Source organism: Zootoca vivipara, chromosome 13, assembly GCF_965207765.1.
Source record: "Zootoca vivipara chromosome 13, rZooViv2.hap1.1, whole genome shotgun sequence".
NCBI classification, from domain to species: domain Eukaryota; kingdom Metazoa; phylum Chordata; class Lepidosauria; order Squamata; family Lacertidae; genus Zootoca; species Zootoca vivipara.
In genome coordinates, this window is record NC_142596.1 from 48562132 (window position 1) to 48589458 (window position 27327).

The 27327-nt window shown below is 48.1% G+C and overlaps 1 protein-coding gene across 10 annotated transcripts in view; it reads right to left on the reverse strand.

Moving 5' to 3' along the window:
- The window catches only part of MPRIP (myosin phosphatase Rho interacting protein), a 146274-nt gene that overhangs the window by 14456 nt on the left and 104491 nt on the right, over window positions 1-27327 (reverse strand). For 8 of the 10 annotated variants that reach the window (XM_035131559.3, XM_088656617.1, XM_035131554.3 and 5 more), the window contains 7 exons: window positions 19845-19901; window positions 18493-18561; window positions 18142-18231; window positions 16626-16735; window positions 9973-10555; window positions 8427-8543; window positions 1448-5257 (listed from right to left, as the gene is read on the reverse strand). In XM_035131559.3, coding sequence (XP_034987450.3) covers window positions 1448-5257; window positions 8427-8543; window positions 9973-10555; window positions 16626-16735; window positions 18142-18231; window positions 18493-18561; window positions 19845-19901 — 4836 coding nt within the window. The remainder of the gene's footprint in view (window positions 1-1447; window positions 5258-8426; window positions 8544-9972; window positions 10556-16625; window positions 16736-18141; window positions 18232-18492; window positions 18562-19844; window positions 19902-27327) is intronic. The other 2 variants (XM_035131560.3, XM_035131561.3) reach the window with 1 other exon arrangement.

A 27327-nucleotide genomic window follows, 5' to 3' on the forward strand; every position in this document is an offset into this window, starting at 1 on the left:
AGATCTGTCAGCCAAGGCAACATTTTTTAGGATGGCAGAATGTTAGTCCAGGAGGAGATCAGTGTTCTGCAAGGGACATTTAAAAGCACCCTCTGTTACGTTAGTGCAAGCATGCCAGGAGGTGCAGTCGGCCTGTACAGCTGTGAAAAGGCTCTGTTGCTGAAGGGTGGAGAATGTTCTTGTGGGAATGTTACAAAGGTTTATGAAAGGCAAAAGAAAAAAGAAGGCCATGCCTGGAACAGTGTGTTCTCCTAGAACCATTGACTGCTTCTTGCAGTACTATCATCATTTCATGATGTGACATACCATTTACCTCCCATTAGCCCCTTTAGTCCTGCCAACCTAGCAGTTCCTGCCAACCTAGCAGTTCGAAAGCACATCAAAATGCAAGTAGATAAATAGGAACCGCTACAGCGGGAAGGTAAACGGCGTTTCCATGTGCTGCTCTGGTTTGCCAGAAGCGGCTTTGTCATGCTGGCCACATGACCTGGAAGCTATACGCCGGCTCCCTCGGCCAATAATGCGAGATGAGCTCGCAACCCCAGAGTCGGTCACGACTGGACCTAATGGTCAGGGGTCCCTTTACCTTTACCTTTACTAGCCCCTTTATATGGCCATGTGCTACAGCAATAAATACTGGAGGGTGTCTGTGGGCAGAATGTTGGCCTTAGACTGGAGGGACCCAAGTTTGAATCACGGCTCAGCTGTGAATTTCAGCTGAAGCAAGTCTCCGTTCTCTCAGCCTAGCTTAGCCTGCAGGGCTCTTCCAAGGATAAGGTGATGCAATCCCATTTACACTCTGAGCTTCTTTTTAGGAAAGGTGGGGTATAAAATGTGATTAAAAGGAAGACTTTTAAAGACATATCTTTTTGCACAGGCTTTCCCTGGCCAGACCCTGTTTTATGTGCTTGTGTTCCTGTTTTCTTTGTTTTTCTGAGCTTTGACACTACCATTCCATTGGTTTTAGGTTGTAAGGATGGAAGTTCGATAGGAGGAGAGGTTTGTGTTTTGAAGGACAGTTATAGGAAATCTGAGATCTAAAGATCTTGTGAAGGTTTGCAGAAGATGAGATGCATCTCTAGGGCTCTGGCTACATCACCTCAAGGACATCATATTGGGCTTCCAAGATGGACAATTTGTTCCTATGTTGCAATGCAAAGTTTTGATTTAGTGTTCTTAGGGAGCAGTCATGTGGACTGTAAGCATTTCGTTTGAAATGCATCCCATCCTGTGACAGAATCCCACCCCCTTTTCTCTGTCATGAGAAGGAAGTGTTTCCGGTTTCCGTCCCTCTTTTTAGCTCTATCTATCCTCTGACCATCAAGTTATAGAATTCTATTTGCCTTTAAACAAAAAGGTGATGGTTGCATTGCCATGGGTGGGGAGGGGTGGGGAGAGATTTACACACATGACTTAGTGAAATAAAGTGCAGTGAAGAAGAAAAAACCTTAAGATTCTCAAAGTCCTTCTGGTATTTCTCCCTCAGAGTGGACGCATTGCCTTCGAGGTGCTTGTTCTCCAGCTCATCTCTCATGATGTTCATTTGGGCTTCCAGCTCTTGAATGCGCTCTCTCAAGCCATGCATGGCGTCCAGCTCGCTCTCTGAGCCCTGCCCCCCACCGTCAGGGTTATCAGCAGCCCATGCCTCTCCCGCACCCAATGCCACAGTGGGCAGCGCTTCTGAGTGCTGATTCTGGTACTGCTCCAGAGATGCTTGCAAGAACTGCAGCTCTTGCTCGTAGCGCTTCTGCAAGGCCAGCAGCTCTTCATTGTGGAAGACCTGCAGTTCCTTCATCTTGACTTGAAACTTGTCCTCTAGAGTTTGGATTTGCTCAAGGTGGAAAGTCTCCAAGTTCAGCTTATCCCGCGCAAGAGAATCTAGTCGGTGTAGCCCTTCAGCCTGTTCTGATTTCAGAGCATCCTCGGTCTTGTGAAGCTGCTCAACCACGTTCCGGATCTCCTCTTCATACGTGTCCTGAAGCTCCAGTATTTTCTTGCTCTGTTTATGTTCTTCTTCTTCCAGGAGTTTCCGCTGATTATCAAGCTGCTCCACTTTGGCCTTGAGCTCCGAATTCCCCCTTTCAAGCACAGCAATCATCTCGGCATACTTGCCCTGCTGCTTTCGGAGCAGCTCTTCATATTCCTCCCGGAGGGTGGCAACTGCCCTGATGCGTTCCTGACACAGAGCATCCGCATTGTGCAGGGACTCTTTGTACAGCCTTGCCTCCTTGGCGTACTCCAGCCTTGCCCTGTAAGCCCCATAACAGACCTGGGCCTGGATAATCGCATCTTGAACAAGCAGAGATGAGTAGCGCTCAAGATCCCCCAGGCACATATCGTAGGGAGGACTGGAAGAAATCCTTAACAGCTTGCGGCAGTCTTTCAGGGCATCGTCAGGGGACAGAGACAGGAGAGCAGCAGATATTTCTTTCAGGACATTTGCTCTGTCTTTGAGCTGCTGAGCAAGATCGCCCTGAATGGCAGCTAGAGCTTGACTGCCAAGATCCTGCAGAGCGTGGGCTTCTGGCATGAAGCCAGGAAGGCTGGCATCCCAAGCTGAAGTGCCCTCTTGGATTTCAAGGGCTTTGGAAATCTGATGCATAACGCCGTCAAATTCCGGAGTCTGGTATGCTTTAATGATTTCCTCCAGCATGCACTTGTGCTGCTGAAGGGCTGTCCTGGTGTTGTGGAGGTCTTCTTCGATGGCCTTTAATCTCTGATGAAAGGACTCTCTCATTTTCTGGGCCACAAAACTGAGCTCTGCTTTAATCAGCGTGCTGTCTGCCACCGAATGAATGAGGCACTGAGGAATGTTTGAACCCTGGGCCTCCACCTTTCCCTTCCCATCTTCTTCCTTGGCACTCAAATTCTTCCTTAGCTCCTCCACCTGGCTCCAAAACTCATCTTCCAACACTAGCTTTTTAGATAAAACGTCAGCCAAGGCCACTGCAATATGTGAAATATTTGAAGGCTCCAGCAAGACTGCATCCACCGTACCGTGAATCTCTCTCAGGGCTAAGGAAATCTTGGAGGTTGCATCTGTCAGAGACTCTGCTATCTGGTTGATCAAGCTGGCTTCAAAAGCCACTCTCCTAGAAAGCATCCGCAGCTGGTCTTGTTCAGAAAATCCCACTTGTTGCTGCTGGAGGGCAGCTTTCTCCTCCCCCAAGCTGCTGCCTTCTGCATGCAACGCTTGGGCTGCAGGCGATTCTTCTGCCAGATGACCAGGCGAAGAAAGTGCTTGTTGCAACACGAGGACTGCATCCGATAAAGAAGTTTCCGTATTGGACAAGACACCCAAAAGCACCTCTCTCTCTTGCTCCATGTCACATATGGACAAAGTTCTTAGCTGCTCTCTGCATTGCTCTAAGCACACCAAGGCTTGGTTGTTTCTCCCATGGAACCTTCCCAGCTCATGGATGTGATTCTCGAGCAGCTTGTGTTTTTCTTGCTTCTCGCCCTCCAACTGTGAGACCAGCCTGCTGACTTGAGCCAAGCTCTCCTGAAGCTGCTCCCTCAGCTGTGCTTCTGTGCTGGCCCACTGGTGATGAAGCGTGATGAGGGTGTCTTGATTGTGGCCCTGCTGGCTTTCGAGTTTCATGGTCACATCTTTGAGCTTTTCTTCTGTGATGTAAAGTTTGGTTTCCAGGGCGTGGATGATAGACAGGTAAGTCTCCGAATCGCCTGTGCCTGGGTAACTTGGAGCTGGTTCTGATGACATGCTGTCCTCCGAAAGTGACCTGTCTTGGCTGGTGTCTGATGAAGTGCTGCTGGTCCACATCTTCTCGGATCCATCAGGGTGGATATATTTTTGGCACTGGATGTTGGAGAAACGTATCCTTTGCCTTTTGGCTCCCGGGGTTTCTGTGTCCGATTTTGCAGAGTCCTTCTGGCAAATCTCTCTCTCTTGAAGGTCTGTAGACTTAGAGGTAGACCTACACTCTTCTGGGTTCACTGCTGGGTGCTCACTTTTCTGCCTGTGAGTGATATTGGGGCCCTGATCCTCAGTGAGCATGCACTCTGAGACTGGAAGTCTTCTTTGAAGCTGTGAATGTTGTGCTGGCTCCACAACTTGACCACCTGTTTCCGTCGTAACACACGGCGCTAAGCTCTCGCCAGCTGATATTTTCAACTCATCGTCCTGCGTCTGATGATCTTCCACGTTTTCTGGACTGCTACTTACGGCAGCTATTTTTAAGAAAGGTTCCGCAAGCTCCTGGTCCTTGTTTTCCACAATTCTCAAGTGGGCTTCCCTCACCACTCTTAGCTCCTCCTCCTTTTCCTTCAGCACCGCCTGCAAGTTCTGGAACTGCCCTGACACCACCTCGTAGGAGTGCTCCAGGGCATGGTAGTTGCTCTCCTCCAGCTGCAGCTTGGCTTGCAGCTTGGCGACCTCGTTATCCGACTCGGCAACCTGGTTCATCAGCTCTTGAAACTGGCATTTGATCTGATCCCTTTCCTCCTCGAGGCTCTTGATGTGTTCGGCGAGCTTTTGGATGCTGGCTTCTTTCATTTCGAGCTGCTCTTCCAGCTGGTGGACAATTTCGCTGCTTTCAAATTTGACGGACAGCTTCTCCTTCTGCAGGACCTCCATCTGCTGCTCGTTGTTCTGAAGCTGGTTCTCGTACTCGCTGGCTTTGTCCTCCGCTTCCTTCAAGCTCTGGATGAGAACCTGCTTCTCCCTCTCGCAGCTCTCCAGCAAAGCCTCGTAATTCCTCTGCAGCTTCTCCTCCATCAGCATCTGGGACTGCTCACTGGCACTCAGCTGCTGGCTGAGGTCAGCGATCCGATCCTGGAGCCGCTGCACTTCCTTCTGGTAGTCCCTCTGCAGAGCTTGCTGCGTCTCCAGATCTCTCAGCTCCTGGGTCTTCTCCAGCAGGAGCGCCTCCGCATTCTTGAGCTTCTGCTCGCTAGCTTTCAGCTGCGAGCTCAGCACCTCCTCGCTGTGCTGCCACTCTTCCATCTGCTCCTGAGCTTTCTTCCGCTCGGCCTTCAGGTCGCTCTTCAGCTTTGCCAGAGTCTGCTCTTTGATGGAGAGCTCTGCGGCGGCATTGCTGAGCCTCGCTTGTAGGCTCTGGATCTCTGCCTCGTGGTGCCGGATCACATCCTTGGCCTCCCCATAGCTACGCTTAAGTGACTGGATCTGCTGGTTGATCAGTTCCTGCCGCTGACACTGGGCTTCGAGCTCACTCTGGAGGTCTTGATTGACTTTATGGAGCCTCTGCCAGGCCCCCGATGGGGGTGTGGCCACCTCGGTCTTTAAAAAAATTGATTAAATAGGAGATTAGTAGCACTCTCGGTTCCCAGTTCTGAGTGTCACACCTCTGGTCAAGTTGGGCCACAGAACAATTCCTTGCATAGGTTTGATCACTACCCATCTGCTCCAATTTTGGATGGTTTCAGTTTTGTCTGCTTTTTAAAAAAATCCCTTTTGCTCAGGGAAACAAGGAAACACCTCTTCGAGTTTAACAGACAACACGGATGATAAAACATTGAAACAGCTTTAACACAAATGAGCCTAAGAGGAACAAAACAAATTAAAACAAAACAAAACAAAATGATGGAGAAGAGAACACCACAGGAGAAATGATGACTTAGGACAAGTAGAAAAAAGGTTTGGAAAGGAGTGAAAATTGTGAGCGAGAGAGGGGGCAATCTGAATATACTAAGATAAAGCAAGCAACTCTTTGAAGCATTGGGAGACCTACCTGCTAGGAACTATCTTTTGCGGCTTGAGGCTAAGTTTGGAAAGGATGGGTTTAAATCAATATTTATCTTGTTTTGCTGGGACTTTATTTTCACTTTTGTGTTATCCACCCTGACTTTTTGGGGTGGGTTGACCTGTGAGTCTAACTGCTGGATTGTGTGTGCAGGTGTACAGTTAGAGCATGTTTTCGCCAAGCAAAAGATGCAGAGCTTCAGGTAAATAAAGTCCTGGAGGAATGAAGGCCACTGAGAAGACACTATTGCTCTCCCCTCACCCGAAGAGATGGCAGCTGCGAACTGATCCCTGCCGCAAATGTCTTATAGCTTTCCTGCTCGTGGAAATATATTTGTGTGTGTGATATATGAATGAAGTTTAAAATGCGGAAGTTCTAGATCTGTCTGCTACCTGTGTTTTGTTTTAAATCAAGAGAAGCGGAGAGGGAAGGAGGAGTATGATGAGAACATAAAAGTCAGAACAAGGAAACCCTCGGAGAGATTCAAAACCAAAGCCATGTTGCATGCAAGGGGGTGGGGGAATAAACACACAGAGAATCATGCAAGAGTCGGACAGAAATCATGTGGCTTGAAGAATACACAAACAGAAAGAGGCAAGAGGAGCACAGCGCTAAGCCTGATAATTTGGCCTGTCTTGCTGTACCGTAATCGCTGGCAGGGACAGCCCATAGATGTGACACTCAGGTACAATAAGTCAGATTACATGCTTCCACACCAAAAAGACAAAACACCAAACCCCTTAAAAAAACAGCCCATGCAATATTATCCACACCCAAGAGAGATTAGTAGAGTGACCCTCTCCACCCTCGCCCCAAAGGAGGCAGAAGATACAACTGGTGTCTTGGGGGGGGAAAGAGAGGAAAAACAGTCATGCTCAACTTCTGTTAGCACTGAATGGGCTGGAGAAGCTCCACTTGCCATCGAGCTCAAGGCAGGACACACACAGGAAAGGTTACGTTGCAAGAGCTCCAAGAGAGGCTCAGTTCAACATGCACGTGGATCGAGTCCTGAAGATAGATATGCAGTATCTTGTTGGGCAGAACATTCTGCAACATCAGCGCTATGAACCGGGGATGGGAGGGAGGCAAAGGATTAGGAGCTCACCCGGGCTCTGCCGTTTTGGAGGAGTCTGGCAAAATGCTCCCCAGAAGCTGCAACCATCTGCTTTTCACAAGGGTCCTATGCTTCCCCGCTGGGATGACCAGCATGCCTGCTTTATCGGTCTTTCACCAACTCTTCAAGGTCCCTTAAAGCGCCACCTTGTGCACGCTGACCCAGGAGCAAGTCCCACTGAACTTAATTGGACTTACATCCGAGTAGAGAGACACAGGATCACACCGTTAGCTTCTTAGTCCTACAAGCAAAGGTACTCCTATTGGGCCCGGTTAAAAGGAGAGGAAGCGTTTAGGTTATCTGGTGCGACCTGATGGAATTAGTCCCATTATTCTGAGCCAGGCAATATGTACCGTGATCTTCATCTGCCCCCAGTGTCCCCCAGGGAAAGGAGGTTCACCCCACACTACAATGCCACCTCTGTCACCTACACAAATGGCAAAATAGCCAGGAGCCATAGGTGCAGGGTACCAGGCTGAGGGCACAACAGATAACCTAGCAAATGGGCAGCATGGTGCATCTGCTCTCTCTCTTGTCAGTATGCAAGAGATTCTGTTCCAAAAGGTGATCTCTCTCCATCAGGAGACTTGGGTAGTCTTGGACAGAAGGCCAACTGTTCCAGAACGTTGAACGCATTACGGAAAGGGAAGGATGCCTCTGCAGCATGGTGTCGCTCTTTATCAAAGCTACTTACAAAATAAAAACATTAGGCTTGCAACTCTGAAGAGTGGGCATTAAATTGAAACACATTTTAATAAACCCAAAGGCACCCTCACTTAAGCAACTAATACTTCATTTTTTTAAAATTATTGTTAATTGAAATGTATGCAAACTGATAATTGCACACACCAGCTTGGGCGCTATGTTTACTCCCCTGCAGGAGGTCTGCTTTGTCAGCTAGGGAACATGGTAGCAGAGTAGGACCCAGCAGGATTGAATCCTCCCGCTCTTGGCAGTGTGGTCAGCAGGGTGGAGGAAGAGACACTGTGTCTCCTTTCTTGCTCGTATAGGCTTTAAAAACCCTAATTAAACATTAACCCCAGTGACCAAAAGGAGTCAGGATCAGATCCAGATTGGGGGTTCCCTGGGTTGCAGCCCTGGATCAGTTAGTAGGAGAGGGGGGCACACACAGCCCTAGAAACAAACTACATTATCAACTATATACTTTGGAAAACGGCTTGTTTGCTATCAGTTTTGACACCTCTTAAGATACTGCAACCCATTTTTCCATGAAGTTTCCTAAGATCAAGAGGCAGGTTTTAGTCTATGTTTGGATACAACCAGACATGGTTATCAATGGAGATAGTGGACCAAACTTTCCAAAACTCTTCTGATTTTAACCATTGCTTTCAAAACTGGAATGATTTTCAGGCTTCTCAGAATTCCCTAGCAACAAGGCTTTTTAGCGCAGTACCTGCAGAAAAGAGGGTACTACAAAAAGCTTCTCTTTCACCCCTACGACGTGGAGGACTGAAGGTTTTGCAAACTGTGTCTCCCACCCAGGTGCATCCCCACAAGCACCCTGGACTGAAGCCCCACAGATTAAATTCGAGCCGTGGCAACCAAGTAGGACGTTGGCCTTGCTCTCCCACCTGCAGAACGTAGCCTTCCCGGGCACTCTGCTCGCGACCTAAAGCTACTTTCAGCTGGTCCTGCAGAGCGCGGTTCTGCTCCAGAAGTTCAGAGGCTGCCTTCTGGCTCTGCTCCAGCTGCAAGCACAAGGGGAAAGGGAGAAGACCACAAAGACGTCATTCAAACACATCCACAGCTCCAAACCGGCAAGATGACTGGCTGAACTATACAAACTGGGTGGGTGAACTGGATGGATTTCTCCTGCAACCTCCTAACAGGAGCTTCTCCTCCTCTATACCAAGCTTTGGGGTAGGAACTAAGCTAAGAGGTGCTCCAGGAACCATCGTGCTCTAGGAAGCCATTCCATCTCCAGTTTCTCCCCAAAGGCATGGGCTTAGATGGTGGGTGAGACTTGGCTTGCATCTTCCTTCCCCTTCCCCAGGACTGGCTCATTAACAGCAGATGCTACAAGGACAGATAAACTAAACATAATTCACTTGCTGAAGATGCAGAAGTGCCAAGGTGAGCTGAGCTTCTCCAAGTAAATGAAGCCATGGAGGCCAACACGCTTAGAGGGAAGAGAGGGAATGGTTTCTTATATCCCACAAGAGTGGGGAGGCTTACCAATTTAGATCCATCTCCGGATAATTAAGGAGGACCAGTAATTATGGCCCTATCACAGGTTATGGGGAACCTTTGGCCCATGGGCCAAATTTCAGCATCACCCCTTTGATTGCATGCTTCCTTCCCAGATTATGCTCAAAAAGGAATACAACAATGAGAGGAATGCTTTGCAAAATCAACAATGTGACCCAGCATGAGTTCCAATTTGCCCTGCAAGTCTGTTTCCCACATGCAAGCCCCACACATGATGTCACAGGGGCTCCTGAATGTACCCTGGCCAAAGAGTTTAGCAGTCACTGCAGAGGGAACATGGTAGGACGGCCAATCCCAGAAGAGAGTGGAGCTTGGACTTCAAGCTCCATGGGATCCATCGTTTCGGCTGCACGTGGCAAGCCAGTCCTTGAAAGGGCCTTCAAAGTGCCGAGCAGAGCCATTTGCAAGCTCCCTGCTCCTTGGACAGAGCCCTGCTTGGTGCTTTGAAGCACCAATGACCCTCTGACTGTTGCCACTCCAAAGCGCAGCCCAGCGCGCTTTGCAAATCCAGTGTGGCGCTTTGAAGTCTCAACCACGGTGGGGACTTCACGAACGCCCCATTGCTGGATGGGTTGCCAGGTGATCTGACAGGTAGGCAGTGAAAGGGTAGGACAGAAACAGATCCAGTTCCCTAGCCCTGCCCTATCGGGAGTTAAATAGGAAAAGTAAGCCAGTTTAACATGCCTCTTCCATATTTAAAATCTGACAGTAAGCAAATTGCAAACGGAGGGAGGGCGGAAAAAAGATTAGTGTGAGCAAGAGAACTGAAGCCCCCTGCTTTAACCTCGTATCCCCCTGTTTCTTCCAGGGCTCGCTGCTAGGCCTTTGGAACTCCCGCCAGTCCTAAGCCAGCCTGCCTGGAGGAGCCCAATTCCCAACCAGCCGCATGCCTCCCTCCCTCTCTTTTACCTCCTTTTCCAGGAGTGTGGTGAGGTGCTGCTTGTGGAGAGCCTCGCTGCTGTCGTCCGGGTGGGCAAGGTGTAGAGGGGCTATGGGGACCTGCTTCTCCTCGCGCAGAGGGGTCGTCTCCACTTGGTGCCACCGCTGCTCGATCTCCACGTGGACGTTCTGCGGCTTGGTCTCCGAAGGGCTGGGGAGCCTGTCCACCTCCATGCGGGAAAAGTCTTCCGGGCCTCCCCCGTCGGGGGCATCCAGGCTCTCAAACCGCTTGCGCCTCTCCTCCCTCCGCCGCGCACGCTCCCTCTCCAGCTCCCCGGGGTCTGTCTCCGTGGAGCCGGGGTCCTTGGTGAAAGGGGCGCTGCTGCCTTTGGAAGCCCCCACCACGCTGGCTCTCTCCTGAGCCAGGGCTTGCTGGATGGGGCGGAACTCGGCCCAGTCGAATGTTTTGGAGCGGCCTTCACGCCGGCGCTCCCGGGCGCGGCTGCGCTTCTGCTCAGGGTCGATTTCCGCTTGCTCGGCATCCTGTTTCTCGCTCGGCTTGGGGCAGGCGTCAAAGGACGAGCTGGTTTTGCTTTTCTCCTCGGGCAAAGAGCTGGTGGGGAAGGAGGAAAGTGGACAAGAGAGCGAAAAACCATCAGTGCTGGTGTTGGTTTCCTATCTGTATGCCCCCTTTCAGTTTTCCTCTGTAAAGGTACCACTGTAAGCCAGAAGGTAGTAGGGGCAGGGAGGGACAACTCCTGTTGAAATGTCCAGGGCCATGCTATCTCTGAAGCTTTTTGCTATTGCTCTTGATCTGCCTGTGAAATTATCTCCCTCCTGCAAGATTTAGCATTTGATGCCTATCAGATCTAGTGAGTGGTGAAGCGCCTCTTCATCCAAACTAGAGGAGGACTTCAAGGTGCTTCAGAACACACCTAAGCGTTATGGGCCAAATACACACATGCTCTGAACCAAACAGTTATGAAATATGGCAATCAGAACGACCAGGGAAGGTCATTTTCAAAAATCTGCTTCCTACCAAGTAAGTGAGGGGAATCATAGAATCATAGAGTTGAAAGAGACCACAAGGGCCATCCAGTCCAAGCCCCTGCCAAGCAGGAAACACCACGAGAAGTGTAACTGTTCTCCCAAACTGGCCTGATTTTGGCCACACTGCCAGGGTTTCCCCCAATTCTCATTAAATCCCACAAGGACAAAAGGATTCCTCTCAACAGTTTGCTCTAGTGTGTCCTCAAAAGAAAACTAGCTGTGTTGCTGGTGACTGCAAGGTGAAATAATTCCTACGAGTAGCCTCACAGAAACCCTCCAAAGTTAAAGAATTCAGGGCTGAATACAAGATGAGATTTTCCCTACCGTACATACACACACAAAAATGGTACACATTCCTGTGCTTTTATTTTAACAGGTTCCTCAATGGGACCCATCTTCAGGGAAGGAAAATGTTACTGCAGAATAAGGCCTAAATGATCATAAAAGATGAACGCTGGGCTTGTTTGCCCATTGAGATACAGGCATCCCTGATCATTCCTTTTTATTTGTATTTTAAACCACTGCACTCAGTTCAGTTCCCCAAGAGGGGAGGACCTGGCCTTAGTTGGGCACATTGGCTATCAGGCTTCAATTTAACAACAGAGGGGGAAGTCTGATTGCACAAAAGTAAACATCGGTTTGGAGAGAAATTTGGTAGACGTGCTTAAAAAGTTTCCTTGGAAAAGGTTCTCCGTGAAACATCTCCAAGCTCTTTTCTGTACTGAACACTCAGGTTTTCTCAGTGCTTTCCCCACTCAAGTGGGTGGCTTCAGATCAAGCACTCCCACACAGGCAGCACAACTTCCACCTGGCAGACAAAAATCAGGAAGCAAGTGGACCTGCCTGTGGGGGATTTTCAGATCCAAAGCCATTCAAAGTTGTCGTCTGTATAACGCAAAAATAAGCATACAAGCTGTAAAAGCGTACAAAAGCCTACTTTTTGCCACCATTGTGTGTGTGTCCAGAAACGGCAGCAGACACAGCAACTTCTAAACCCATGCGCCTGACAGGACAGACACTTCGGCAACTTTTTGCAACGGGCGAGGTGAACATTTGACTATACCCATGTTGGGGGGAAAGTGTCATGTGCGAAGAGGGCCTTGGCTTGCAATAAACAGTCCTGGTGTTTGGAGACAGCACACTGCTTTGCTACTTCTACACGACAGGCATCAGCGCAGGGCCTAACGCAAGCTACTGCCGACACCAAAGAAGGAAAGCGGCAGCCCTCAATGCCAGTATTGAGAGAGGAACAGAAAAAGAGGCAGACAACACAGGCAGCAGACAAGCAAGGTGGAGGAAGAGAGTTTCAGACATCGGAGGAGAACCTAAAGGGAGCTGCCAGACAAGGCCTATGGACAAAACATGACACATGCCAGCCTTCAGCATGCAAAGTGGGAGACTGGGTTTAAAAAATAGGAGAGGAGTTCTTCCTGATGTTTAGTTGGAATCTCAGAATCCACTGGTTCAAGTCCTACCCTCCAGAGCAGGAGAAAACAAGCTTGTTCCCTCTTCTCTATGACAGCCCTTGAGATATTTAAAGATGGCTATCATATTACTTCTCAGTCTCCTCTTTTCCAGGCTAAACATACCCAGCTCTTTCAACCATTCTGCACAAGGCTGAGTTTCCAGTCCCCTGATCATTTTGGGCACCCTCCTCTGCACACGTTCCAGCTTGTCAGTATCCTGCTCAAATTGTGGTGCCCAGAACTGGAGAGACGTCCCAGGGGCCTAAGGATTTCAACACAGCATCTAATTTGCAGGTGCCACCATCAGATGCCCAGGCCCTCGCTGCCTTGGATACCAGTACTGGCTACAGGTACCAGCTACCATGGTAACATGGCAGGTCCAAGCACTGCCCAACCTGGAACTGAAACCTGGATACCAGTCGCTTAGCAAAATGATGGCAGAGAGGCATTTTCCTACACTTCTGAGGACAAACAGTACCTGCAAGAAATCCCACAATCTCTTAACGGGAAGTTTCAACACTAATCTGCTCTGCTGTAGATATTTTCTGCATCTTCAGCTGTTGCCCCCTTCCAAGGCACAGGCCTGATCAGACCAGGAGTCTTTTCCAGGGAAACATTTCCAATGCTTCCAAATGCCCTTGAGGCATTTCCAGGAATGTGTGAGAATCACACGGGACAGGTGACCAGCGGGCACAGGTAACGTCCAACAAATGGGGCCACTTCTGTGTCCTTTGCAGAGGTAGCAGCTTGTATTGCTTCTTCCATGTTACATTTTTGAACACAGGACTCAGCTGCAGGAGTGCGCCTTTGTTGTCAAGATGTAACAGGGAAAGTATTGATGAGCCAAAGGAGGATAATCGGCAGCAAAAGGAGGAGCTGCCTCTTTTTTCCCGTTCTCCTCTATCCCACTGTTTGTTCCTGAAGCAGAAAAGCAGGACTTTTTACCCCTCCAGAGTGCAAAAAGATAGGGGAGGCATGCAGTGAATCACGAGATATATACAAACCACAAAACGTTAATACAGGAGAGAACACAGTTTTCCAACCTGGGCTTCAGCACGGATAGTTTCAAAGAGAAGCTTTTCCTGGGAACGCATGGAAATTAAACACACGAAGGGAGTGAGGAGAGAGAGAAAAGAGGGTTCAGAAGCACCCAGAGAGAAATGGGGCGATGTGCGGAGCAGAAAGAGGAATGGGTCGTTCTGGGTTGAAACTATGGGCTGCGTTTTTCCAATCACAGCTCTCAAAAGAAGGAAAGCAAGAGCGTCCTCAAGCAGTTGCTAGGGAGGTGTCAGAACAGGCCAGAGAATGGAAGAATGCAGGTGGTAGAAGAGGAAAGAAAGAGGCAGCAAACTGAAAGGACACCCGCTGAAAACACATCCAGGCGGTGCTTCCATTGACTCCAAGAGGGGCGTTACATGCGTCATGGGAAAAAGAAAGTGCACCCTCTTTGAATTCTGTGGTTTTACATATTAGGAGATAATAGCAATCATCTGTTCCTTAGCAGGTCTTAAAATTAGGTAAATAGAACCTCAGATGAACAACAACACGGGACATATTATACCATGGCATGATTTATTTAACAGAAATAAAGCCAAGATGGAGAAATCATGTATGAAAAACTAAGTACACCCTTACTGCTTCCATAGGAATTAAGAAGCTAAGTAGCAGACAGGGGTTGCTAATCAAATGCCCTTGCTTAACTGATCATCAGCAAAGCAAGTGGGCCCACCTCTATAAAAGCTGAAGTTTTAGCAGTTTGCTGGTCTGGGGCATTCAGGTGTGTTTTAACACAATGCCAAGGAGGAAAGAGAACACAATGCTCTTAGAGAAGCAAGTGCTGCCGCCCATGAAACTGGGATGGGTTCTAAGACCATCTCCAACCAGTTTTAAGTCAATCATTCTCCAGTGAGAAAGATTATTCAAAAGTGGAAAACATTCAAGACCAGGCATCCCCAAACTTCGGCCCTCCAGATGTTTTGGACTACAATTCCCACCATCCCTGACCACTGGCCCTATTAGCTAGGGATCATGGGAGTTGTAGGCCAAAACATCTGGAGGGCCGCAGTTTGGGGATGCCTGTTCAAGACAGTTGATAGTCTCAGGAGTGGGCGTCCCAGCAAATTCACCCCGAAGTTGGATTGTACAATGTTCAGAGAAATTGCAAACAAAACAAAACAAAACAAAACAAAAGCCAAGAGTTACATCTCAGACTCTACAGGCCTCAGCTAGCATGTTAAATGTTAAAGTTCATGACAATTAGAAAAAGACCGAACAAGTACGGTTTGTTTGGAAGGGTTTCCAGGAGAAAGCCTCGTTTCTCTAAAAAGAACATAGCAGCACAGCTTTGGTTTGCAAAGTTGCATCTGAACAAACCACAAGACTTCTGGAACAATGTCCTTTGGACAGATGAGACCAAAGTGAAGGTGTCTGGCCATAACTCACAGTGCCATGTTTAGCAAAAACCAAACATAGCTTGTCAGCACAAGAGCCTCATACCAACTGTCAAGCACGGTGGTGGAAGGGTGATGATTTGGGTTTGTTTTGCAGCCACAGGACCTGGGAACCTTGCAGTCATTGAGTTGACCACGAACTCCTCTGTACACCAAAGTATTCTACAGTCAAATGTGTAGCCATATGCCCAACAGCTGAAACTTGGCTGAAGTTGGGTCATGCAATAGGGACGAGGATCCCAAGCACGCCAGCGAATCTACAACAGAATGGCTGAAAAAGAACAGAATCAAGGGGTTGCAATGGCCCAGTCAAAATCCAGACCTCAATCCAATTGAAATGCTGTGTGGGACCTTAAGAGAGCTGTTCACAAACAAATGCCAGCAAACCTCAATGAACTGAAGCAAAGTTGTAAAGAAGAATGGGCCAAAATTCCTCCACAACGATGTGAGAGACATATAAAGTCCTATAGAAAACAATTGCTTCATGTTATTGCTGCTAAAGGTATTGAATCATAAGGTGTACTTAGTTTTTCACATACAACTTTTCCATTTTGGCTTTATTTCTGTTCAATAAATCATGATGCAGTGTAATATGCCATGTGTTGTTGTTCATCTGAGGCTGTATTTACCTAATTTTAAGACCTGCTAAGGAACAAATTGTTGTTATTATGTCTTCATATGTAAAACCACAGAATTCAAAGAGGGTGTGCTTTCTTTTCCCCACAACTATGTATTCTTCTGCTAATCACTTTGTACACTGAAAAACACTAGAGAAATAATGGAACATTTGCAATTCAGGCAGCTGCCCTGAGCCTCAGGAAAGCTGAGAATCAAGGCTTTATTTAAAATAGTTTTACGTGGCCTTTAAGGTCGGGAGACTCCTCTCAGTGTGGTGTACAATTAAAATACGGTACAACAACAAAATAATTAAAAGGCAGTTTTTTTTTTTAAAAAAAGCCCCCCAAATACTAAAATACAACACACAACAAATGTGACTCCAGAAAAAGCTGGCAGAAACAAGTGGGTCTTCGAGGTTTTCCTAAACATCTGCAATCAACAAAGTCTGACAGGTTCTAAGAGTCAATTCTGAAGTGACATCTCTCCCAAGGAGAAAAACACCCACCATGCAATGCAATGTGGATTCCAAAGGAGAGGCGAGGACTCTTTAAATTGCCCAAGGCTGGGGGGATCTCATCATTCAACTCTGGGCTCTTTATGCTTTTCATTTTATTGGAACAAACTTTTGCTTCTGAACTATTCTGTTGATCACATATTTCTTCACAAGTCTTCCTAAACGGATAAGAAATCCTCCGTAAGATGTCCTCAGTTTCTTACAGATTAAAACAGGTGTGTTGGCCTTGGATCCTGCCCTTCCTTGAAGGAAGGTTGTGAGGGAGGAAGAGCGACCGGCCTTGGGTCAACCAGAGCGCTTTGTAACCCAGCAGGCATTCATGTCTGTGTCTCCCTGGCTCCAGACCCACCCAACACTTCCAGCCGTTGCGCCGCACGGCGGCGTGGAATCGGAACAAGCCGCAGCCGAGAAATTTGGCAGCGAGGCACCACACAGCAGCTTCCAAGCCGTGTGAGAATCAAAAGGAGGGATCCATAAAGGAGAATAGAGAAAATGAGAGAGAGAACAGAGGCACACAGAGAAAGACTGGAGGGTGTGGAGGCACAGTGAATAGGAGACTGCCCTGAAATGCCCCTTTCTTCTTACCTGGTCACATCTGGAGCAGTGGTGGGGCGAACGTGCTTCATAATTGTCTGGATCCAGTTCCTGCGGATCCCCGAGGTCATGGCAGAGAGGGTGAACTCGCCTTCTTTAGTCTACGCCAAGAGGAAAGGAAGAGAAACGCAAGGGGAAGAGGTGATGCTGAGTACCTGTTCACCTGGAGGGAAGCGTCCTTTGCATCCCCTTCCAATATTGCAGGTTACCTGGTGAATGTTTCTAAGTGGGGTTTCCAGAAGGGATTACGGAGATAGATACATCTGCTGCCCCCTCTCTTACCCCATGGAGGAGCCATTTATTTATAGGACACAAAACAGAGGCTGGCCACCCAGAAAGAGTCAGAAAGGCACCCTCCGTTTCAAGGGATGGAGATAGCCGCTTCCGATGGACCCAGTTTAACGAAACAGAACTGGGGTTTATTTTTTTTGGGGGGGGGTCTTTGCCCTGCTTTTCTATTCACATAATCCCCAAGTGTCTGGCATTTGGATTATTAGAACAAGAGCAATACAGCACACTTTTGTAAGAATACAAATGAAACAATGCACAGGCGAGACATGCCTACAACATATATTTGCAATATGGCGGGGCACTACTCATTAGGTCACTCCTATCACTCTGTGCTTTTCAAGTTGATTTACTGAAGAATTCGTTGAACTGCTTTACTATAATCACCTCGTCATTATTTACTGTACAATATTATGTTTTGTATTTTACCCCCTGCCCCCTGTGACCCATTTTTCTCAGTCATGTTTTATGATTCGCGTGTGTACAATTTTGTAACACACAAAAATAAACTAATTTTTTAAATAAAAATCTCAAATTAGCTGTATTAAGGCTGAAACGGCAGAAAATAAAACTTAACAGCAAAAATGAAAAGAAAAAGACACTAAAGCTATAATGTCAGTAAAATATGGTCTTTGCACCTCAAGGGCATTAAGAAAAGGCACCAGGCAAACTGGGAGTTTAAAAACTGGGGTGGCATAACCAAGATTCTTCCCCAATGACTTGCCTGCCTAACTTCAGAGAAAGTTGGGGAACTGGGAGATTTTTTTATTTATGGTTTTATTGTAAATTGTCATGATAGTTATTATTAAAATGTATAAATAAGTTTATTAAAGTTATGATATATGTTGTGACCACTCCAGCAAGCCTCAGCCAGGAGTCTTGAATCAGATAATGTTTTCAAATGTTCTCTGAGGGCAGCCTCATGTGCAACGTATTGCAGTAGTCAAGCTTGGATGTTAACCAAAGCATGGGAAACTGTGGCCAGGATGAAGAGTGCAGCTGAAGTAACAACTTTGTGCTGCAGGAGACACTGGAGCAGTCTTAAACAAACCTCGACCTAGGAAACCTCCCAAGCTATGGACCTCAACCCTTGAAGGGTAAGTGAAATTCCATTTGAAACTGGTTGAAAGCTACAAAAGCAATTACTAATTTTTCCCAACTGCATCCACCTTCTAAATTCACTGCATGACCCATCCTGCTCCCCACAAGTTTCTCTTACATGGATTTGGAAGCCATAGTTCCGCTGGACGGGGTATTCCGTGACATCAAAACATGTTGACAAATCAATTTCCCCATCCAAATCAGCAGCCTGGCAAAACATCGCAAAGAAGAAATGTGTGAGGCTTGCTTTTCTCATCTCCAACAAGACAAAGTAGATCGTTTGCTTATTCAAGCAGCATGTGTGCGGCGTTTTACAAAATACAAGAAGATAGGTCCCTGCCCAGAGCAGCTTACAGTCTAAAATTTATCAGGGGAGGGAAATGAAAGCAGGGAAAACAGGAGAGTGTGAGGAGCTGAATATCAGAGGGGGGAAATGGAGCTTCGACTATCACTGGCGATTGTAGCTTACCTCCTCTGCTACAGAATCCCGGTAGTACCTCAGGCTCTGATCCGTCAGCACAAACCAGTGTTTCTTCCACTAGGGAACAAACAAGACAAGCTGTTTTACAAACTGCTCAGATGGTCTGTGTGCTCTTGCCATTTCCCCCAGTCATTAGTGTGCAATGTCCCACTAGCATACTGTGACTCTAGACACCAGATCTTGCGATGCGTGCCTCTGTGCAAAGCATACATAAACTTCTGTATATGGAAGCAAGTGTACAGAAGTCGCAGAAACACATTCACAACTCCTGAAGCAGCAGCTTGCCTCCCTTATGATACTGTCCTCTGCGATCAGAGGAGATGCAACTGGTCATATGGTGGCCAGAGATTGCAATCTGGAAATGTTCCCGAGAGAGCAGGCTGTTTCAATTTTAACATCAAGCCGCTGGAAGGAACACTCTCCCACAAAGGAGATTTCAGAACCTCCGTCTCTCAGATGTTTCCAACGCCTCCTAAAAACTCGGTGGTTCACCCGGGCCTATTGAGATGTTTGAGAGTGTTGACCCTGTTGAGTTGCCTGACGGGCTCTTCCAAATGACGGGCTTCAAAAGTATTGTGTTTCAATTTGTATTTTGGATCCGTGATTCTGACAACCGCTTAGGGGGTTTTTGACCAGGAGAAAAATGGCAAGCCAAGTAATAATACATGCATTTCATAAACAAAGCGAAGAAGTTGGAATGGAAAGGAAAGCCCGAGCAACAGGAGAGAGCAGGGAGGGGTTTTTCAACAGGACATGCTCTCCAGTCAATAACTTTGGCAGCCCTGCTAGGTCTGGGAAGGGAACATTCAACCACGTTGCCTCGGGGAAACCAGAGCAGCTGGCTCTTCCATTAAGGACACCCTCTCCAAGGCATTCTCCTTTAATCCAATCTCTTCCTCACTGTATTTCAAGATGCCCTTTTCAGTATTCAGAGGCTGCTGCTGTAGCTGCAGCCTGTGACTCTTGCAGCCCAAACTGGCAGCCCCGGCTTCTGCCTATCAACCAAGGCTGCCTGGATACTCAGGGAACAGCATACCGGGCAAGGAGAACCTGGGAGACCAGGGTTCGAATCCCCACTCGGCCATGAAGCTCCTGGGGTGACCGTGGAGTCAGTCATAGCCTCTTCTTAGCCTAACCTACATCACAGGGTTGTTGTGAGATTAAAATGGGGAGGAAGAGAACCATGTGCCAACTGGAGCTTATTGGAGGAAAAAGGTGGGATATAAATCAGATCAAAGTACAACAAATTGTAACCAGGTCATAACAAAAGCCAGGGGAGGGGAGCAGCCCTCTACTTAGGAGGAGAGGTCCTTAGATCAGAATTTCATCCGAGATTTTACCTGTCCGTCCTCGTACTGTTTGGTCAGCCATCCCTTCTTGAAGTTCAGCAGGTCAGGCTGCGGAGAGAGGAAAAGGAGATAATGAAAGAGTCCTTTGCAAAACTCAGACAGGATCGGGGCCACGTTCAGCTTCCAAGAGGGGGAAAACATGCTCTCTTCATCTTCATCCAAGGAAGGTGTCTGCAGTTCCACAAGGCCAAGGGAGACTCAATTTGCACTGAACAAGGATACCACAGGAGAACAAGCTACACCCGTTACTTAAAACTATGTATGTTGTTTTCAAAACCATCCCCGGCAAGGAACAGCATTATCTCTGTGCTGGGATCCAAGGAAGCTTTTCTGCCATCGCCAGGTTCCATGCATTTATATATCACAGAAGTATCAGCAAAACCTTCCATTTTTGTGCTACGGATATTGTTCTTGCAGCCAGCAGCCACGCTATGAATTCATTAGACTGCAGTCTTTGAGTAAAACCATCCCCTATATTTAGAAATGAGGAATGAAAGCTACAGTGGTCTTCAAGACGGCATTTTTCACCAGCAGGCCCTCCCACCATAAAGGAAATATTGTGGCACTTCATGTCGCTGCCAGCGAAGCGGTGCCATCCTGAAATTCATTTGGAGCCCCTGCGTGTCTGTGTGATGTCACTTGTGTGAAACTTCCAATGAGCCTTCCCAGATTCATGCAGAAACACACCTGTATGGCTTAGAAGACCAGATAGTATTCCATTTACTATCTGAGATCATAAGACCCGTACCTGTTTCCCACGGAGTTTTAATGCCCGTAAGGGATCCAGCTTACAGTACCAACAATTCCCTATATATAATAGAAACTAGGATTTTGGAATACCGCACCTGAGCCACCAGTAGGTGGGCTGGTTTTGGAAGGAGAATAAAAGGCTATATTTTCACACCAATTGTGGGTTGGGAGAAGGATAGCTTAGAACAGGCATAGGCTAACTCCGGCCCACCAGATGTTTGGGACTACAATTCCCATCATCCCTGACCACTGGGTCCTGTTAGATAGGGATGATGGGAATTGTAGTCACAAACATCTGGAGGGCAGGAATTGGCCTATTCCTGTCTTAGAAGGACAGGTGAGTGGGTGTGTATAAAAAAGAACAAACCAAAACTTTACCACCCTTCATCTGAGGATCACAGGCCGCTTTGCAATATAAAAACAAAAATGTGTACCATAGTTACACACAGTTTCACAGTTTAAAAGGCCATAGATTTTTTAATTAGCCAAAGGCCTGGATGAAGAGGGATGTTTTTGCCTAACGATATGTAATGAAGGTGCCAGGAGAGCCTCCCTAGGGAGAGCATTCCACAAATAGGGAGCCACCACAGAAAAGGCCCTGTTCTCAGGTTGCTGTCCTCCAGACCTCTCACAGAATAGGCACACAAAGAAGGGCCTCAGATGATGATCACAAGGTCCAGGTCTATTCCTATGGGAAGAGGCAGTCCTTGAGGTATTGGGGGCAAAGAGAAGCAGGCAAGTCAATATTTCTGGGGCCTTCCCACCAGCTCAAATCCCGTACGCAGAGGACTGCACATACAAGATGCAGACAGAATCAGGCCCAAGGGGTTTTGAACAACTTAATGAAATGGAAGAGGGAAAGCAAAAGCAAGAGTACACCAGTATGACGTTGTGGACTTGGGTGTCTGAAGGACCCGAGTTCAAATCCTCACTCAGCCGGGAAGCTCCCTCGATGTCCCAGCTACCAAACCTTAAATGAAGAGCTTTGCAGCCCGCTCTTGCACAGATAAACTAGAATCCTTTTCCAGAAATGCAGAAAAGGCGCCAATCAATTGCTCTGGGGCTTAAGCTGTGAGCCGCTGCAGTTGCACATACCGACCAGCAGGGAGCGTCTTAAAAACAGGAGCCACTCCCTCTCCGGAGACAAGGATCCCTCCAGCAGAGAAAACTGATGTGGGGAATGTTTTCTAGAGGAGGCAAAACGACTCAGTGCTGCCCATTGCAGCCAGCAAACATATATATATATATGCCTACACACTTGGTCTGCCTACCTTATCCATGCAGTTCCTTGCTCTTCTGCCAACTCAAAGAGTCTTCAAGGTCTCGCTCCACAATTCCCTGGCTTTTATTTATAAACTCTGGCAGGTGGCCGTCACGTGCGACGGGATTCAAGCTACTCCCATCGGTTCCTATTTACGAGGCCTCAAAATACACTGGGAATTTGGCAGGTGGGGTGGCGGAAGAGGGAATGGCGTTTCTGCTCTGACCGGTCAGGGTTGCTGTTTCTTCTCCCCCTGACGCGGATCCTAAGGGACAACCTCCCTTAAAGAAAAGTCACCAACTTTGGAGACGGAAGAAGCCCCCTCACGTTGCAGGAGGCCCTCTAGCCTCTCAGCGGTGTGAGAGAACGGAAGCAATGGGGATTCAGGAAGGGCGAAAAAGGAAGGACAGCAGTATGGAGTTAAACTGTGGAACTCACTGCCCCAGGACACGCTGATGGGCAACCAAGCTTAGATGGCTTTAAAAGCGGATGAGACAAATCAGTGGAGGAGAGGCTATTATCAGTGGCTATGAGCCACAATGGCTATGCTCTGCCTCCACAGCCAGAGGCAGCAATCCTTCTGAATACCAGAAACCACAGAAGGGGAGAGCGCAGTTGGGTAGGGGTCCTGCTTGTGGGTTTGCCCATAGGCATCTGATTGGCCACTGTGATAACAGGATGATGGGCCGATGTTCTTATCTGCACCCAGGGAGATGCCACCTTGCACTCCCGAGAACCGCCCCGGGATGTTCTGCTATTCTCCACATGTGCCATTCTCAATATTCTCCACAGAGGTGGTCGCCCCCATCTCTGGAATTCCCTCGGGGGGGGACGGGACCAGGCAATCCCTTTTCCTGCCATTCAGGAGGAGTGTCAGTCTATGTCAGGCACGTCCAAGAGATAGATCGTGATCTACCGGTAGATCACTGGACGTCTGTGGTAGATCACTGGCTCCCCCCAAAGAAGCTCAACAAGTTTAGTTCCCCTAAAAGAAGCTCATCATTTTTACCCTGCACTCCTAAAAAAACGTGGCTTTCCCCCTCCCTAAAAAAAGTTCAACAACTTTGACCTGACCCCCTAAAAAGGAGGTAGATCACTGCCAGTTTTTAACTCTGTGAGTAGATCGCAGTCTCTTGGGAGTTGGCCACCCCTGGTCTATGTTATTTACACAGGCCTATGGAAGCGGGTCAGTGCGTTTTAAGGACTACGGTCTTAGTAACTGTCGTTTCGAAATATTGCTGCACTGGATACATCTTCATCGGATTTTACGTCGCAAGCCGCCCCCAGGCACCTTTCAGGGAGAAAGGTGTGGGAGAACAGACTAAATGAATGAAGCGAAACTATCCAGCCAACCCTTGTTTCCTCTTCCAATGGCTCCGTCACAAATGCCACAGCTTGAAGAAACGCTGTCTTAAAAAGAGCCCTGCGGGATCAGGCCAGAGGCCCACCTCTTTTATATTTATATCATTTAATGCATTTGTATCCCACCTTTATCTTCAAGGAGCTAAAGGCGGCATGCATGGTTCCTCTCCTCCCCCTTGTTTCACCCCACAATAATCCTGCTGAGAAGGATGGCCACCCATCGAGAGCTTCATGGAAGGGTAGGGATTTGAACCCTGGTCTGCCCGGTTCTGGCCTAGCACTCTAAACCACAACACTACCACCGGCTCTCATTCAGCCCAGCACCCAGTTTCTCAAGAAGCCCAAGAGGCGAGGCATGAAAGCGACAGCTTGTCCCCAGTCCACTTAGCCACCAGAAATATTATCTCGTAGAATCATCGAGTTGGAAGGGACCCCGAGGGTCATCTAGCCCAACCCCTCTGCAATGCAGGAATCTCTGCAAAAGCATCCCGGACAGATGGCCACCTAACCTCTGCTTAAAAACCTCCAAGGAAGGAGAGCCCACAACCTCTCCTTCTCTTCCATGAATTTAGCTAAACCCCTTTCAGAGCCATCTAAGCTGGCGATGATTGCAAGTTTTGTACAAAGCATGCCATATGTGAAGATTGTCCCCTCTTTTGACCGGATCTGCAGCCTAATCGTTTTCATAAACTGCCGCAAGTTGTGCATTAGGTAAAAGAGGGAGTGGGTATCTCTTCACCCAGAAATAATCCATGCCCTCAAATTAACCACCCCTTCCCTTCCCTCCCACAAAGGAATGCCCCGTTTTACTCTTTTCAGATAGCGAAGGCCATTGATTACTTTGATTGCTCTTTTCGACACCTTTCGCAGATCTGCAATATCCCTCCTACCATCCTTTCGTTAGGAGGCCCCAAACTGGTGCCGAGAAACCGTCTGCGCCAGGAGTTCAGGTTTCCGAAACTCGCTGCGGGATCTAGCCAGTGGAGCAAATTGCAGGGTGGGGGGCGGATTAAGGAGAAAGTAGCCCCACCGAGCCACTCAACACAGCTACAGGGGGAGCGGTGTGTGTGTGTGTGTGTGACAGAGAGAGAGAGAGAATGAGAATGGGGGAGCTGCTTCCTCCTTTGAGCTGAAGCATCCCTTAAGGAAACCTTAAATCTCACAGCCAGAGCAATGATCCCAGAATGCCATGCAATCAGGGAGAAGCTGATAGCGTCTCAGAAATAGAAAGTGAGGTGCTGCCAGTAGTAACACGACCCTCTGGGATAAACCCACTCCGGATGTTAAGAAAGCAGCCTCTGGATTTCAAAGGATTTAGGCCGTCAACAAGCCTTTGCTGCCCCCTGAACCAGTGCCATTTTTTAAATGAGTTTTAGGCCGCAGGACAATCCTGCTGGCTCTCCTGTACAGAATATCTGCCCCCTGGTGAGGATGGGGTCCCAGGCTTCGAAATGGCCTCCTTTGCACACTTGGGGAGCGTATTCAGCAGGAGAAAGAGATTACGGGGAACAAGGAAGGACAACCTGCCACATCCAGTGGTTTCAGATTCCCCGCTTGCCCAAGTCTGCCTCACTGGGGGTCAGAAATCGGATGCACCTGAAGGAGACAACTCTGGGTCACCTGGTGAGAGCAACATTAAGGGATGCGAGTCACAGCGCTTGTCAGTGGAGCGCATTCACACATCGTGCAAGGTGGCCAAGCGAAAAACGAGTGACGTGCATGTTTGTGTGTCAAGCCACCTGCAACCTCCCACCATTTCTGGACAAGGTGCGGCCCGGGTGCTGCCCCATGCACATAATCTCCGCACCACGGAGAAGCACTTGTCCTCAGAAGCTGGTTGTGCCGAAAAGGTTGGTTTTGCTGGACAGGTTGAATCAACCAGTGTTTCTTTTCTTTCTTTCCCTGCCAGCAAATGGTTAATGAACGGCAACCTCTGATTGGCTGTGGTTCCAGGAGGGAGAGTTTAAAAGGAGAGGATTTGAAGAGACAGTTAGTTGAGAGGGCTGGTTTTGGAGGGTTGGAATTGAGGTTGGAGAGGTTAGGAGATAGATAGGGAGACAGTGTGGTGTCCTGTAGCAGGAACAGACCTGAATTTTACTGGGAGGCAGAGGCTGAGCCAGGAGAAGTAGGAACTGGAAAGGAACAGCCTACTTGGGACTCGAATCTAGTCTGGAGGGGAGAGATTCTTCCAAGGAAAAGAAGAAACTCCCAGACCCAGTGAAGGGAGGGGGTGTGGAATCACAGAATCGTAGAGTTGGAAGAGACCACAAGGGCCATCCAGTCCAACCCCCTGCCAAGCAGGAAACACCATCAAAGCATTCTTGACATATGGAGCGCCTCAGGAGCAGGAGTGTTAAAGGGGGTGGATAACTGAAAGAAAGTATCACAGTATAAAGGAACCAAACCTATAACGCAAAAACAACTGAGGACAAATTAAAGTGAAATTGCACTGTATTCTTGATGTAACCTAAATTTAATCCAATTGTGTTGTATGCTATCTTGCCTTAAATAAATCTTTATTGTTTATTTAAAGAAAACCTGCCTGAGACTCCAGCTTACCAGTTATCCCCTCACAAAGGTCCCCCACAGGATACTCTGGGCTAGAATTTTAAGAGGAAAGGAAAAGAAACCTTCGGGTAAAGGGTTGTTCAGTGAGGGGGGGGGGGGCAATTTGTCTAAATGAGAGCGGGCCCAACAGCCTGAGAGGAAAAAGTGCAGACGCGCCCGTTGCACTGGTAGAATGACAAAAGCTGCACACGCGCGTACACACACAGTCTGCGTCCCTTCCATGATTTTGGGGATGCTGCAAAAGATATAGTGAGTGACAGCTGCCCCAGGAAGGAGTGTTCCATATTGAACTGCTGGTGAATACATTAAGAGTTCGTTCCAACAGGACATCATCCAGGTCCTTAGAACTGAACATGTTTCCAGGAATGTCATAAAGACATAATGCCATCAAGTCTTAAAGACAGAGTCAAACCATTAGTCCACCTGGCTCAATTCTGTCTGCACCTGCGGTTTCCCACACTGGTCCATATACCCAAGACCCACCTCTGACTCACAACCCACAACATGGCACCCGTTGTGGCATTTTTACTTTGGATTTCTACTTAACGATGCACATCCCCAAATGGCAATTCACAGAGCAGTATACCTTAGCATTTGTTACCAATTGAAAAGCAGTGGGTTGTTGTTTTTCCCCACACTTGATCTTAGCTGAAAGGCTGAGAAGCTTTTGAAAACATTTCGAACTCTGGGAGGAGTCTGGAAATGGACTCAATATGGAGGACCAGTGCTTTTTTTTCTGGGCGGGGGGAACGCATACCCCTAAACATTTTGAGAATCTAAGTTTGGCCTCATTGAGGGGCAGTATTTCAATAGGAGTAGGAAAATGAGAGTACCCCTAAACACGTTTTTTAGGGGGGGGAAGCACTGTGGAGGACCCACAATGGAGGCATAGATATAGGGAGGGAGGGCATGTGGTTGGCCAGAAATGCGCATCTTATTTTTAAAAACGGCCCCCGCTTTTCTCCTGCCATATTGCAGCACTCATGGAAACAGAGGAACAGAGGGTCTCCTCGGATAACGTGTCCCAGCCCAGACACCGTTTGCAGTGCTCCTTTGGTCTGGCCAGCCTCTGCTGGAATCCAACATGGCAGCAACGACTTCGCTGAGACCCACCAGTGGGGGCTAATCCAGTGTTTGAAGACCCATGGTCTCCACTGACCGGCAACAGCTCTCCAGAGGTTCAGAGAGGAGTCCTTCAAAGCCCTGCCTGGAGATGCTGGGAATTGAACCCGGGATGTTTTGTACACAAAGGTGCTCTGCCACTGGGTTGCGGTCCTTCATTACAGTCCTTTGTAGCGGAAACGGCCGCTTCCTGTTTGAGTTCCTGCCTCATTCCTTAAAATTACCTGTTTCAGGGATAAGAGTGTGTTCCGAAAACCACCCTGTGAAGTGGTGCCCAGGCTAACAAATAAAGAGGGGGACAATGTGACAGGCAAGCGACACACAGAGAGTGTGTGTTATGTTTCTTTGTGAAAAGTCATGCACGTGGTTCACTGTGGAGAAAGTCGCATTATCTCATCTTGTTGAACAGGC